The sequence below is a fragment of the Psittacula echo genome (genome assembly GCF_963264785.1).
Source record: "Psittacula echo genome assembly, chromosome: 8".
NCBI classification, from domain to species: Eukaryota; Metazoa; Chordata; class Aves; order Psittaciformes; family Psittacidae; genus Psittacula; species Psittacula echo.
In genome coordinates, this window is record NC_137744.1 from 21,734,749 (window position 1) to 21,749,975 (window position 15,227).

The 15,227-nt window shown below is 43.0% G+C and overlaps 1 protein-coding gene across 2 annotated transcripts in view; it reads left to right on the top strand.

Moving 5' to 3' along the window:
- Nucleotides 1-15,227, top strand: part of FGF13 (fibroblast growth factor 13) — a gene marked incomplete at both ends in the record, with an annotated part of 244,521 nt that overhangs the window by 120,775 nt on the left and 108,519 nt on the right. The window contains one exon of one of the 2 annotated variants that reach the window (XM_080624792.1): nucleotides 7,943-8,110. The exons of the other annotated variant lie outside the window; for it this stretch is intronic. Coding sequence (XP_080480918.1) covers nucleotides 7,943-8,110 — 168 coding nt within the window. The remainder of the gene's footprint in view (nucleotides 1-7,942; nucleotides 8,111-15,227) is intronic. 2 annotated transcript variants of the gene reach the window in all.

The following is a 15,227-nucleotide window of genomic DNA, read 5'->3' on the forward strand; positions in this document are numbered from 1 at the left end:
CATTTGGAACTATTCTCTGAGCTTCAAATAGGGCCAGATTAATCATTAAATTCTTATTAAAGTTACAATGCACAAGACCATCCTAATACTTCATTAGTGAACTATAGCTTTCCAAAGCTTTCTAGAACTTCCCACACATCCCTGGACCTTCCTAGCAGTTCTCTTGCCACCTCCTCCTCTCCTTGCTTGGTTTTCACAACTCAAGGATATTCTCTTAGAAACAGTGACATTCCTTGCTTTTTCTCCCAGACTTTCTCAATGGAGGGACACATAAGTTCACTGTTGTGTGACTCTGAGATACTCTTAAAATCATAGAACCATGGAATAGTTAAGGTTGGAAAGGACCTTAAGTTCTTCTAGTTCCAAACCCCTGCCATGGGCAGGGACACCTGCTACTAAACCATGCCACCCAAAGCTGCTAAGAGTGGCTTTTGTGGTAGCCAAAGGTGAGTAAGAGGTGTGAGAAAGCTCTTGTTTTCATCCAGGGTTGCCTTCCATCTCATCCTGTTGTCCACAAGCCTTTGGAGCAGAAAAAGGAATGATTGATCCACAAACTGTGTGCTGGTGGCAGCCAGAATTTAATCCGAAAATGCAACACCTTTTGATGGTGGTGCTATTTGAATGGATTATCTTCTAAAGCTGACCAAGCAGATCCTGCCATTTCAGTATCCCTTCCTCTTCTCCACGAAATGCCCTCAGTAACACTCCGATGTGCTTATTACTCTGTGCGTTGCTCTGTCTGCCTGTTGCTCTGATACACGCTCTCCAGGAAAACGAATAGTACACTGTAAATTACTATCTTGTCTGCTGTGGTGCATGGAGCAGCCCACCTGCTTGGAAAGCAGCCAGCTTGCATTTATTTTAGCAGATGGGAAAAGCAGAAAGCCACTCAGAGTAGGCAGGGAAGCAATATTTATTCCTTCGGTGGCAAACACGGCAAAGCGGTGAATCGAGCTGCAGAGTTAAATAAGAGTGGGCACACATCTTGAGTAGCAAAACCACAGATGCTGGTGGCTGGGAAGGGAAAGGCAGTGGGTCTGCACAATGGGGAGTAAATTGTGGATGTTACTTAGCCCTTGATGAGCAGGAGCGTGGACGTTCTCTTTATCACAGCTTGGATGTGGAGAGCTGACAGCAGTGCCTAGCAGCATCTGGAGAGGAAACTGCACTCCTCCCGAAGCACACGCTTAGAATCACGGAATCGTTTGGGGTTGAAAAGATTTTTAAGATCATTGAGTCTAACTGTTAACCTCTTTCTGCCAAGCCCACCTCTAAACCAGGGCCACATCTGCATGTCTTTTAAATACCTCCAAAGAAGGTGATTTGACCACTTCCCTGGGCAGCTTGTTCCAGTTCTTGGCAACAAGCTCTAGGGAGGCATCAGCCTTCCCCAAGAAGTGGATCTGCTCTGTGGGTTGGGCTTTCTGCTCCCTTCATTGAATCTGAGCACAGTACGATCATGTTCATAGGCAGCTGCATCATTGAGTAGTGACCAGATTAGCATTAATCAAAGGCTGTTTGCTATTTGGTGGTAGATGGGTGCCCAAAATAGCTAGGAAATAAGGCTGCGTGCAGAAATGTTAGTGCTCTTTCCGCAGGGGAAAGGGAAGATGCATTCTGAGTAGAATTTATCAACAAATTTCTGATGTTGGATGTCATTGTCTTCATTATGCACAAGGATCAAAATGCAGCCTTATCTTGGCTAGTCTTTTTAGAGGATAACAGCGTATTACTGCTAGCAGTTAATCCAATTACTCTTTTAGGTCAAAAGGGAGTGTTCTGTGCAAATATTTTTAGAAGATCTGAAAAAATTACTCTGTGTGGTTGACCCTAAGAGAGCGTGTTTTCAGCACATCAGAAAGTTTAGACATTCCTGCACATACTGAAAGAAATGTGTTCAGAAGGGCTGCAGGCTTTCAATTCTGATGGCAAGACAGGAGTTGCTTATTTTCCAAATGAAGATATTTCACAATGTAAAGTGCTTTCAAATCAGAAAATAAAACTACTGTTCCAAATCACCGGTGAAATGCTTTGTCTAAACTCACCAGTGAAAGGCAGGGGTGTTGTCATGGTTTAAGCCCAGTCAGCCACGCAGCCATTTGCTCACTCCCATCCCATTCCTCCCCCCTACTCCCGGAGGGATGGGGAGGAGAATCGCAAGAATGTAACTCCCACGGGTTGAGATAAGAGTAGTCCAGTAACTAAGGTATAACACAAACCACTGCTGCTGCCACCAATAATAATGATGATAAGGGAAATAACAGGGAAAGAGAATACAACCGCTCACCACCCGCCGACCGATACCGAGCACGAACCAAGCAGTGATCTCTCCCTTCCGGGTAACTGCCCCCAGTTTATACAGTGGGCATGACATGCTGTGGTATGGAATACCTCTTTGGTTAGTTTGGGTCAGGTGTCCTGTCTCTGCTTCCTCCCAGCTTCCCCTCCTCCTTGGCAGAGCATGAGACTCAGAAAGTCCTTGGTCAGAGTAAACATTACTGAGCAGCAACTAAAAACGTCTGTTATCAGCTCTGTTCCAAGGCTGAAAGTCAAAAGCACAGCCCTGCACCTGCTATTAAGGAGGAGAAAAATGACTGCTACTGCTGAACCCAGGACAGGTGTGTAAACCTGAAGAATTAATTCAGAATGAAATATCTTGCCTAAAGCAGGTTTTAAATGTATGATTTTGGTTCATGTTGTTGTTGGTTCTCTAACAAGGATTTTATTGAGTGTATAGGAGAGAGCTGTGCAATAACTACCAACAATCCATCTAAAGCATGGGGGAGTGCTGCCTTGGAGAGGAGAAATCTACCTGTGAATGAACTGGGACAGATTTAAGTGGAGTTTCTTCCTACTTAATTCAGGGGGATGGTGTTGCCCTTGATGAGCCAGATTGGATGTGCTTGACCGAGCCCTGGGAGCAGGGCTGTGGTGTTCTTTGTGGTGTCCTTTGGCAGAGGGGATTTCTGTTCACCACTTCATTTCCATCTAGGAAGGACGCCCCCAGGTAGGCTTCGGGTTTGGCAGAAATCTTTACAGGTGCTTCTACTGCAGCTTCTGCTGTGACTGCAGCAGTTTGGGGATGCTTGGATGAGATTCAAGCTACTGTGGTTGGCTGTGGCTGCTGCTGGGGTAATAAAAACTGATACAACAAACACAAACCTCTATTTGATGTGGGATGAGGAACCTTCCCCAGGGGCCGGGTGAATGCTGAGGTCCAGGCTCATGCTACCTATGTAAGTGTTTGGGAATTTCTGCCTTACATGGCAATCACAGCAGAAACTGGGTTATTGGCTTTATCATAAAGGTTATTATTTGGACATCAATGGTGAATTTTAAATAGTCCTGTGACATTTATGCTGTGAATAGAAGTTTATTTTTCCTCTTCCACCTGACACAGAAAAGAGCTCTTAGACCATGTCCTGCTGAATCCCAAAAGCTTCAACTTCTAATAACCAACTGCAATCTAATTTAGATCAGCAGCTTGAAAAATCATTAGTTCAAGTAGTAAATGGCAAGGAATTAGCTTCTACAAAACTGATGGTAGCTGAGCTCTTGGAGCAACTATTGCCCACTCAAAATTTACGTCCCATTCATGCATGCCATAAAACTGTCCTTTAAATATCAGTTCAAAAATAAGCCCAGAGAAGCAGTTGCCATAGAGGAAATTCACAGTATTGGGTTGAGAACAAAAGATCAGGCACTTCTTCCCAGTAAGAGGAATGAGTTTTGCTGCTGTGGCAGTGGTGGGCTGTCATCCCTACAGACCCTGTCCAGCAGCAGCCTCCAGATGTAACAAGAGTTATTTTGAGCAGAATAAAACTATCCAGACTAAGAAAATAAGGGGATTGAAGGAGGCAGATGGAAACTCATGTTTTGGTAATAACTTGAAAGGTCATTCAAGGAGGGAATGGATCCATGGAAGTATAAAATTTTGGGGTTAAATGATGTCATGCATACAAGAACAATAATCCAACAGAAACATGAGGACTTCTTTTGTCTGGATATTAATACATGTTTGCTCTATGGTTACTACCCTTTAGCTAGCAGAACTGAAGCCTCTCCATGTAGAACCTTAGGGGGGTGGGAGGGGAGATGCTTCCTTACAGCTTTATTAAACTCTGAATTACATCAAAGATTATTCAGTTGGAAGCCAAGCCAAAGCCTATGGACAGGGTTGATGTTATGGTTTCTGGCAATTCTAGATGGGACTGAAATGCAGTTGGACATAAAAGAAAGACACAAACCAGCAGAGTGTTTACATAAACATGTTTGAATCGATCTTGCAAAACATCCTGGTGCCAGCAGTCATCCCGACGATCACTTCCCTCTCTCTCAGTAAGCCTTATAGGAAGAAGGGATTTTTCCCTACCAGCTTGTTAACAGTAAGTTTTTATTAATGTAATTATTATTATTATTATTATTTAAGGACTTAGAAATATGCCACAGGGTGATATTTAGCGAATTGAGTGTTTTGATGTAGGAAACAATAGTTACTGCAGCTATTTAATGCTAACTGCGAAGCGAGTTCCTCTCATGTATATACAGTTGTGTGGTTTTGGTCTCCATAAAATTATGAGGGGAGGGTGGGGGTGGAAAATAGAGATATTTTATCATATTTGTAAAACTATGAAGTATTTATTCAGCATCTTCCAACTGAGAATATACAAGTTCTTTATTCATATCTTAATGGCCTGTGTCTGTGACATACGAAGTCTTGTCCCTGATTTACACTCATGGGGAGGTGGAAATGTGGGCCACTGGGGTCCCATGAGGATGAGGAGTACATTAGGGTGAGCAGCTGCTGAAGTACAGCAACAGAGGCATAGCTGAATATTGGAGGCTGTTAGGATGACTCCACATCTGCCTTCAGGAACATGGCCAAGGGAATGTAGATGTAGTTTCTTCTAATGGTGATTTCTTCTAATTACTCTTGAGAACAGCATCCACATAAACGGTGTGAATCTGGGCACCTGCCAGGTCTCACAGGTCTTCTGCTGTCCTTGTTGAGCTTAGTGCTGGTTTGTGATTACTACCCAAAGTAGCTGATTTAAGGCTACCTTGTGTATCTGTGCATTGCGCAGAGGAATGTAAGCCCCTCCTGGGTCCTGCGATTAGCAGCATCTGTAATGGAGGGGACAGTGGAATACAATGTCCTCTGCTGCACAAGGCACAGTACATAAATACTGCTTTGGATTTTTGTTGATTCCCTAAAATTTTCTGTTTCTTTCCTACTCTGGTGTACGTGTGACTGTCTTGTAACTGTGGGGTTTATCCCATTAGCAAAATCATAGCAGATTCCTGACATTTCTCCCTTTACCAAAATGCTTGTTCACAGTTGTTTAATAATGGTCTTTCCATGGTGGTGCACTCATTATTTTTGGTCACCAGAGATTGACATTATCAGGTTTTTAAAGCTTTTTACATTAATATTCTGTGTTGTTGAAACTTCCCTTTGAATTGTTCTTGGACCCATAACAGGTTCTGTAGCTGTGATTTCAGTGGCTCCATGAGGGTGTCTGGCTGTTATCATAGCAGGGAAAAGGAGGCTCTGGGGTCAGGGACTGTTCCTAGCTCGGTAATAAATTCTCAGGCTGACTTGATGCCATTCATCATGTTAAGAAAAGGTTTTAGCTGTTCCCTTCAGAACACTGACATCTATTAAATTATCCATACATCATCCCAGCATTAAGGCTTTATTAGAGCTGTGGTTGCTAGGGTTTGCTCCAGATGTTGGTGCCTATGAACACCCTCAAAACCAAGGCTCATTTACACTTGCTGACCTGGATTCTAGTAACTCAATGTGCTTTTGCTGATTTCAGCATGTTCTTCATTTATTAAAGGTGTGGTTCTCTGTGGCTTATTCAGATTTAACTAAAGCTGTGTGTAGATGGTGAGATGAGCATGAAGGTGACTGGTAAAGGACCACTTATCTTCTCCACCTATCTTGCTCAAGATAGGGGTGCACCTACCTAATGATATCAAGTAACCATATTGATGGATGGAATCAGTCCATGGGGTTGGTTTGCAGAGCCTTCTGATCTTACAGAAGGTGAGAAGTCATAGCCAGTGCCAGACAGCTCTGGTGACTAGAACACCAGGTCCTTACGCCATGCCTTTGGGTAACCACCAGTTCTCCCCTGCAGACCCTGTTTAGCAGCTGCTAGCCTGATTTCTGCTCTGTTTAACACTAAAGTGGTATTGAACCTTGTGGGTAACCCTCTGAGCTCCCACAGTGGAACAGGACTTCTCAGGAGGGGGACTGTCAATATGTTTCATGAATGCATGCATACCCTTCAAACAAGCCAAAGTAAAGCTAGTATTGTTAAGGGAGTAATTCTGTGCCAACCCAGACCTTGCGCCCATTGACTTGCTTCTCTGTTTTGAACCACTTGTGCTTTCTTATTATTGATGCACCTTTTCTAATACCATTTTATATGGGTTATCAGTGTGTGTTACTGTCGCTGCACGTAATGAAGCAACAGCAGCTGAGGTATAAAGTGTCTCCTGCAGATTAACGAGGTCTTGAAAGAAGGTGACTGCCCACTGTGAAAATAGAGACTATCAACTTGAATCACTTATCACCTAGATACGACTCTTACTAGTACCAGTCTTGCTAGGAGAGAAAGAATCAAGAGCATTGAAAATGCAGGAGGATGGTATTTGTTTGAGGGGATCCATGGTTAAATCTGACTGGTTTTTATAGTTGTCATATATTGGCAGATATCTAGGAAACAGTGGAATTGATTGAATTAACAACCAACACTTTCAGAACCACATCAACTTACATAGTGCTAGTGCAGCTGTAGTTTTAGACTAGCTTGTCCATAGTTACTTTTCTGATTGTTGGAGTTTTGCTTTCCTAATCCTTGGAATATCTTTTTATATTATTATTGTTCCATTGGGGGGGGGTTGCTGTGGAGTTGGAGACTCTCAGCTTGGTTTTGGCTGTGGTTTTCTACCTCTGCATCACACTATAAATAACTAGCCATGGTTAGAGACTGTCTCTGCTAAGAGAGTTTGATTTTTGTTCTTGGGAGATGATCTGCACTTCAAAGCTGTAAGCTGAGGAATCTCACTATCTCCGTTATTAACGCTTCATTCTTTAGATAGTGGAAAAGTGTTTCAGTTCTTTCTGGTAATGTAATACTTTGAGGTAGCTGGAGCTTTCTGTATGCTGTATATTTTATCTGTTCACTGTTTAATAGCCCAACCCCATTGAGAAAGCATTTCAAACTGCATAGCAGTTGTATTATTAATGGCAGTATTGATTCCTCAGATCAACTTTAAAAAATGACTTGGTGTTTTACAAGAAAGCCATCAAAAGGATTAATGTGCTTTCTCCTTGTACATCTATTCTTCTATCCATTGAAAATGGTGATCAAGTCAAATGTCATTGGATTATCATCCTGGCTCTAAGGAACTGGGTGTAATTATATATCCTGATAGAGGCATGTTCGTTTTGCTTTGGGGAATAGGTACACTGATGTTGTGTTACCTGCAGATGTGGAATGATTACTCCCTGATGTTAACGTGGAGATTGCCTATGGCTAGGCAATAAAAGCATGCTCTGTTTGCCTTTTTTTTACCTTAATCTGCATGCAGAATGGATATAGGTGCTATAGGAGAATAAAGCAAAGACATAGAAGAGAACCTTGTTGCTTTTTGGAGCAGGATGTTATTCTACTCTTTATTAAAGCTGCATGAAAGAATATAAAGTGGTGTTGTTTATGAGAAACATTGTATCTAAAAGTACATGTTTTCCCCACCCTTCTGCCACCATGACTAAGATACTTGATACTTAAAATATTATTTGCCTTCCTATAAGCGTTTCTTCCCCTCCTTTCTTTCCCCTCCCCTGACATTATGTAGCTGATTTGATTCTCTAGATTGCTTTCCTCAAGCTCTAACTTGAGTTCATTTTGTTATGTGGTGACCACAGTTATGGATGACGCTCCCCCTGGCACACAGGAGTACATTATGTTACAGCAAGAATTGATCCAATCTGCGGAATTAAAGAAAAAAGAGTCCCCTTTTCGTGCTAAGTGTCACGAAATCTTCTGCTGCCCACTGAAGCAAGTGCACCTCAAAGAGAACACAGAGCCGGAAGGTTTGTGGCACTATGGATCCATGTTCTGTTTGTTCTTATGATTTTGAGTTTTCCATGTATGTCCCTAGAGTGTGCTGTGTGTTTTCCAGCCTGTGTCAGTGTAGCGCAACTGATGCAGGAAGCGTGATGCACTCATGTCCCCCTTTGCTTGCCTGTTAGTGTCTGATTCAGCTATCACGGGACACTATAGTATAAGCCGTGTGCGGCATCATTCTAGACAAGAAGCGAAGTGACGCTGCTTTTACTTAAAGAAAGTCTGTTTGTTTCAGCTCTCATCATTACACACTGCCCTTTTTTTGGCTGCCAAAAGTTGCTTGCTAATGAAACGGCATCAATTCCTAGCTGGTTCTTTCCAGTAACATTTCTGAAGCTGCACTCTGCTGCAAACATGGCACTTAGGCTCAGATTCGGCTTGCCCCAACACCTTTCACTCCATAAGGCTTCTGCATAGCGCTAGCGAATGCTCATGACAGCTGTACTTCAGCGAAGCAGGATGGAGTTTGTATGTCATGCACGCCTGGTTGCATTTTGGGTAATGAAATGCATGCAGAGCAGAAAACAATAAGTAGAATGTTTTCCTTTTCAGATAAAGCAAAGGTACGGTGTTTTCTAATGCTGTGTTTGCTCATACGAGATTACTAATGAGGTATCTCCATCTTTAACTTGTGTACATAAGATGAAGCTATTTGAAATTCTATATTATAACATTTTCTCTTGTTGTTCCACATGTGTTTTACTCTACTGCCTCATATTGCACATGGTAAGCCTGCTACTTTTTGCATAAGCTCTAGTATCTGCCAAGACAAATGATGCTACTGCTGGTAGATGTATTTTAAGATGAAATATTCAGGGCTGGATGCTGTTGCCACAATTCAGGCTATAGGAATGGCAAAGTGAGAAGGTTTGAGTCCTTCCTCACAAATCGCTTGTGTTATTCTCTCTGTAATGATGGGCATCGGTTGCTGAGCTGTCACTATTAGCCCAAAATATTCCAGTCAATTACTTTCTCCTGTTACATACCCCAGATTTTGCATGAATGTTCCTTGCAATTCTGGGCGATCTGTGTCTTTTTAAATAAAACTGGTTTATTACAATAGCATTTCTTTCTCTTCTCACCAGAAAGAGCAAGTCTGACACAAACATGGGTGTAAGGTGTGGGGAGAAGGTTTTTGTTTCAGTGATGCTATAACTGAATATTACAATTGGGTTTTGAAAACGCCAAGTCTAATTGTCCTCTCGGTTCTGGGGCTGACTTGGTAGGAGCTCTGATTTTGTAATTCTGAACTCAGTAAACATGAAGGGGAGTCCCATAGCACATAGAAAATGTAATGAATTTCCTCTCATCCATCAGGGTTTCTGTTGTTTATGAGCAAATTATGAGCCCAGAACTGTTCATATCAAGCTCTTCTAGGAAGATGATGACAGCTGAGCTACTAAAGGTGCTCAGCATCCTCGGGCAAGTGATATCTGGTGAAATGAAAGATACCATGTGAGCCATAAAAAGAAGGGCCCTAAACTTGGCATTGTTGACTCATATGCTGTATTTCAGTGTTTCCTTCTGGTCATGTATAACTCCATCAGAAGCTAATGGGAACTTATACTGGGAGCTGAATTCCTGCTGGGAACTTAGCTCTTAGCTAGGTCTGATTGTTTTCAGTGAATGAATCAACACTTGACACACTAATGGCATGTCCAGGAGGAACAAGGGAAACGGAGGTATGCTGGGCCTTTTATCTCCTGGGGGAATGGTTTGGTCCAATGTTGAGGAATTCAGGACCTGCTGGGAGAAGCTCGCAAGGTGCAGGCTGTAAGTGAAGACCTGGGGAGCATCAGTTCTGCCATATTGTCACCTGGAAGCCAACAGTTGCTCTTCTTAGATTCTCCGTAAATCTACATACTGTCTGTCTCCAACAACAGCTGTGTTACTCCTTCCTCCATGGCGTATGGTATTGTTAATCATTCTTACTGCAAATGCTTAGTTCTAAGAGGAAAGCTTTTCATCTTTTACTGCAGTGTACAAGGATGAATGCCTCTTCACCTTCCCCTTTTCACCCCTTCTTCTCTCCTCCAGGAATTTTACATCCCTAGACAGGGCACAAGAAGCTATGGCCGTATTGAGTTGTCCCACAACCATCTGAGTTGATGGGAATTCATAGGGGTATCCATTTTTATTGTTGTGGAATTTCTGTCTGTGTTTCTGTGAAAGATGCTGCCTCTGGCATGAGAGGGGAAATACATGTTTAGGAGTCCTTTTAGCCTCTGTTGCAGTATAATTTGTCTGGGTTGCATTGGTCTCTTTCTTTAGAGTCTGTGAATTGCCTGGCCATGGTGTTAGAGCCACTGAATGAGTGATGTGTATCAACCTCTGTGGTTTGTTACCACGCAGCTTGAGAAATTCTGAGTGTGAAATAATTCAGTTGCTTTCAGTGCAACCACTAAAAGAGTCTGTTAAAGCTAATGGGGCGGCTGAAACAAACCCTACCTGAATACCTTCTAGGGGGAACCCAGCAGCTAACAGCTCAGTTGTGCTGTGAGGATGGATGGAAATAAATGTTTAAACTTGTTACTATAGCATAATTTTCGCATTTTTTTAAGGTAAAATATGGTGACTAAGAAGCATTTAGGAAAGCTCCTGAGTCAAATATCCTAACGGAAGTTTTATGGGAAATTACAGACTTGAAAGACTGCAGAGAGTATAAAAATGTACTTTTTTACCTGCTGAGTAATGGCATGGGAACACACAGTAAATCCTGCAAGTTTCTAACTTTACAACTCTTTGCCTAACTATTTCATTTAGATGATGGATTTCTTCCCTGCACTTTGTAACCACTTTCAATACAGGGTTGATGCCTGGGGAGCCTCATTTATCGCTTCAGGATTTGAAACCCCTAGGCATGTATGGTGATACCAGGTAAAAGATTTTCCTGGCTTTTTGTAAGGGTGTTTGGGGAATGTTCTCCTATTTGCTGAAAGGCTTAAATACCACCTCACTCTGGTATCTGAATCAGCTGGCCCATCATTGCTTATATCTCAGGGCCATTTCTAAAAGCAAGAAAACGAAAGAGAAAATTAGATCCGTGTTTCCTAAATTAACCTGTCTTGGTTTCTTGTTCATCTCATGGCACCCTCCCTGCCTCCTTGCAATGTTCACAGCACCCATATGCCTCATATACACCTAAGTAGAATAGATCCAGGGCCAATACATTTGATAACAACCTGGAGGGCACATAGAAGGTCCTTGGCCAAGTAACTAGCAAGGACAGCCTTTCTTTAAGTGGTAGATGTGGAAGGAAGGAGGAGAACAGTAGGAAATCACAATAATATTATATTGAGCAACCTGGTCTAGTGAACTGTGTCCTTGCCCATGGCAGGCGATTGGAACCAGATGAGCTTTAAGGTCCTTTCCAACACAAACCGTTCTATGATTCCCAAAATGTGGAATTTTCCAGTTGGGTCCGCTGCCAGCAGGGTGATTGCGGTTCAGACAGGATGCTGCGTTTCCTAATGCTGAGGGAAGCTATGGCCTAAGTTAAAAGATGAACTGCTGCTTTATTCTGCGTCATTCCAGCTTCGTTTTGTCAAAGCCATCCTACAGTTTACATTGCCATGGATCTCTCCAATGCAATAAAACAAGCAGAGCTCACATCCTTACCTGGATGCTGGCTCCTGTGGGCATTGTGCATTGTTTACAGTTACATCCAAGCAGCAGCAAAACACAGGATGGTTTTGTAGCTTCCCTCAAGCCAGGAATACACTGCTAGCAGGAGAAGGGCCAGCTGAAGTACATTTTGCAGCTATTTGTTCTCTTAAATAGTTTAAACATAAGCTGCTGGTATCTGGATAAAACATGGTTACATAAAGAGAAGTCTGCTCCTGGAAAACTAATTTGAGTTGTATTCTTACATCCAGAGGAGGGAATACAGTGAGAGAAAAACACCCGTTGGTTAGTCACAGCCACATAATCAGGAGTCTTGGCCTCTTGCCTACAGTTCTGGTTTCATATGGGGTCTTATTTAATTTCTTATACATTTTTGGGGGTAACATTTATTCTCTCTCCAGGCATGCATAACTTTTTACACAGAAAAAGCAGACAAGCATGGCAAAATATGTACTGGGGATGGGGAGAGGGGAATCTGGGGGAGCAGCTGGTAAGGAAGAATGGCAGCTTTCCTCAACCATCAGCAAATCTGATTAGATAAAAAATGTTAAGGCTGCTAATAGGAAACAAGCAGCTTTGTGGTTGCCCTTGACAATGGCTTGTTATCTTCAGCCCCAGTGATGGGATGAGCGCAGAGCCAGCCCCGGGGGCGAGGAAAAGGTAGGACATTTCAGCACAGAAGGTGGGAGGCTGGTTCTTCCACTTACTCCATGTGCACACACTGCTTTGTCACCTGCAGAAAGTCAAAGCCTTTATGTTGTCACACTGAATGTCCCTTTGGTGCTCCAAGTGTCGTGTCACCATTGATTGTACTGTTATTTGGCACTCTAATTATATACTTTTTTTCTAGACCAAAATCAGTGCTATTAGCCCAGCTCCCTCAATTATGTTAATTCATGTGCATTTCTGCATTTTGGAATATAATGAGAAAAGGAAAGAAGAAGGAGGAGGAGAACCTGTATTTGAAATCATGGAGAACTGTGAGCCGCTTTTAAAGTTTACTTATTGTTCAGAGCTGAAAAGACTTTTTACTCCAGTGAGGGAATAATAGAGATGAGATGTGGGAAACAGGTACAGCCGCCTGTGCCAGTTGTGTCTGAGATGTTCAGACGCAGCACACTTGGCTGTGAGACAGCAGTGAGGAGGTTCAGCATCTGTGCTGTGAGTGAATGCAACCTCAGATTTAATCTGGACCAACGGCAGCCTGAAGGGGACTCACTGGTTTATTGAATAGGGGCTCCTACTAACTTACATGTTCCTATTTAGAGACTTCTTTAGGGTTATGGTCTCTTGATACTGAATTAATCACATTTCATAGTCTTCCGTGGTGTTTTTCATCATGTCTTCTGCTTTCAGTGGAGGTGAAAAGTGAAGAGTTGATATCCCATTTGCCAAGGCTCTTTTCAACAGGAGTGTTTAACCCTTTCCCGCTGCAGCTAAGCTGTGTGGCCTGGAGCTGATCATCCCAAGGAGGGAAGAGGTAGGACAGGCAGTCTGCTATGGCCTAATTGGGCCCTGCAGACCTCAGTGCTCTCATCATCACCCTTTTCCTCAGGAAAACCTTGCTCTTCACTCTGCTTTTGCCTGTACCTCTCAGGTCCTCCTGGGATGGAGCTTTGAGTAACCTGGTATAGTGGACCCCTGCTCATGGCAGGGAGATTGGAACTATATGGTCATTAAGGTCTGTTCCAACCCAAACCAGTCCATGATTCTATGTGGGAAACATGAAGCTTTCCTCTTGCCTTGCTCCTGAGTCCTGGCACGGGCAAGAAGCAGCAATGAGCAATGCCTGAGACTTGTCCACTACTAAATGAAAATAATCTCTAAATCCTGTTTGTCTGGATACACATGGAGTTGCTGCAGCTATGGGACCGTATCTGTAGAGAAGGATGATCTAAATGGAGTGACATGGACCACAAAAGCTAAAGGTACGAAGCTGCTACTGTTACAATGGCTTTTTCCCCCAACAGGGAAACCAACTTTGACTTGAGTGATTAAATGATAACCTTGTATTTCAGGGCATTGAGAGGCAGTGGTGACAACTGCACTCTTATTTTGTTCAGATGCGTAGTACATAAAGCAGAATGGCTCAGTCCTGTGAGTGGCTGAGCTCTCTTGCCCTGATCTTCCAAAGCCTTTAAGCACGCGATTAACTTTAAACATGTGCGTGCTCCCAGCAAAGTCAAAGGGGTTGGGATGTATTTAATGAGCTTACCTGAATGCACCCTGGGCCTGGCTGAGGTTCAGGCTCAGCCAGTGCAAATCCAGAGTAATTCCACCAAAATCCAAGATTTACTCAATATTTACTTGTCTGCAAATGAGAAACCCCCCTCATAGAGTTTAACTTGATTGCCTCTTTTCTTACTCCCAGAGAAGTTTATATGGTCCTTATTACCACAATGATTCATGATTGAACCTGCGTCTATCATAACACTCCTGTGCAATGGGGAAATTGAATATTTCCCTTTATATAGAGGGAAGGGAAGAACTTGATGCTCAAACCTATTTGGGGATCTCATTAGCATTAGTAACAATAACACTGCTGCATCAGCTGAGCACTAGGTCCCTAACTATTATCTTTGGCAGATTCTCGGTTGTGCCATTTCTCGCCATGTGGGAATAGAGCAGAGTTGGGAATTCAGCATTTTTCCATGGCCTAAAACTTAGAATCTGGGGGTTTTAGTTTTTCTCTTGAGCAGTGGCTCTGTGCAGCCTATGCTGTGGCAACTGCTGGCTGCCCTAAGCCCTCCCTCCTCTCACCTCCCACCATGTGCTCAGGCCCTGACCCATGCTTTGGCAAGCTCCAGCACCAAACACCTTCTTTTGTCACCTCTTGATAAAAACCATCTCTTTTTAAGATGCTGGATATGATTTGAAGATGAAGGTCATTCAGTGTTTGAACCTGAGCAGGAGGGATCTAATTGTTGATGAAACATTTCTATCAGCAGGTACTACAATGATTACAAAGTGTGTATTGAGGAAAGCATTTAAGGTTTGGTAGTCACCATATGCAGCATTTCCATTGGCTCGCAAATCTCTTCTGTTCCTGAATTCCCGTGTACCTGCCACCTCACAGGACACAGTGTGAGAGCTTTCCTTAGTGCTTTCCTTAGTTCCTGAGAGGCTTTGAGGTCAGCGTGTTACACACAGCTGTGATTCCTGCATCCCATTGATTTGCTTTGCTAATTCCTTTTAACTACTACACTTTCCAGGCTATTCCTACCTACCTGGAAAATAGACCTTTTCATACGTCTGCGGCTCTTGCTGTCAGCTGAACGTGCCCTGAAATAAGGATTACAGCAGGGAGATCCTTCTCACTGCGTATGCATATACTCAGACCAGGGAATAGCATGCATGCTTTTGTTTGTCAGGCTCAAATCTTCAATGTGGCTGGAGGAAATGAAGATAAACCATAAGGAATAAAGGGAGCCCAGGTACCCACTTTCTGATCAAAGAATG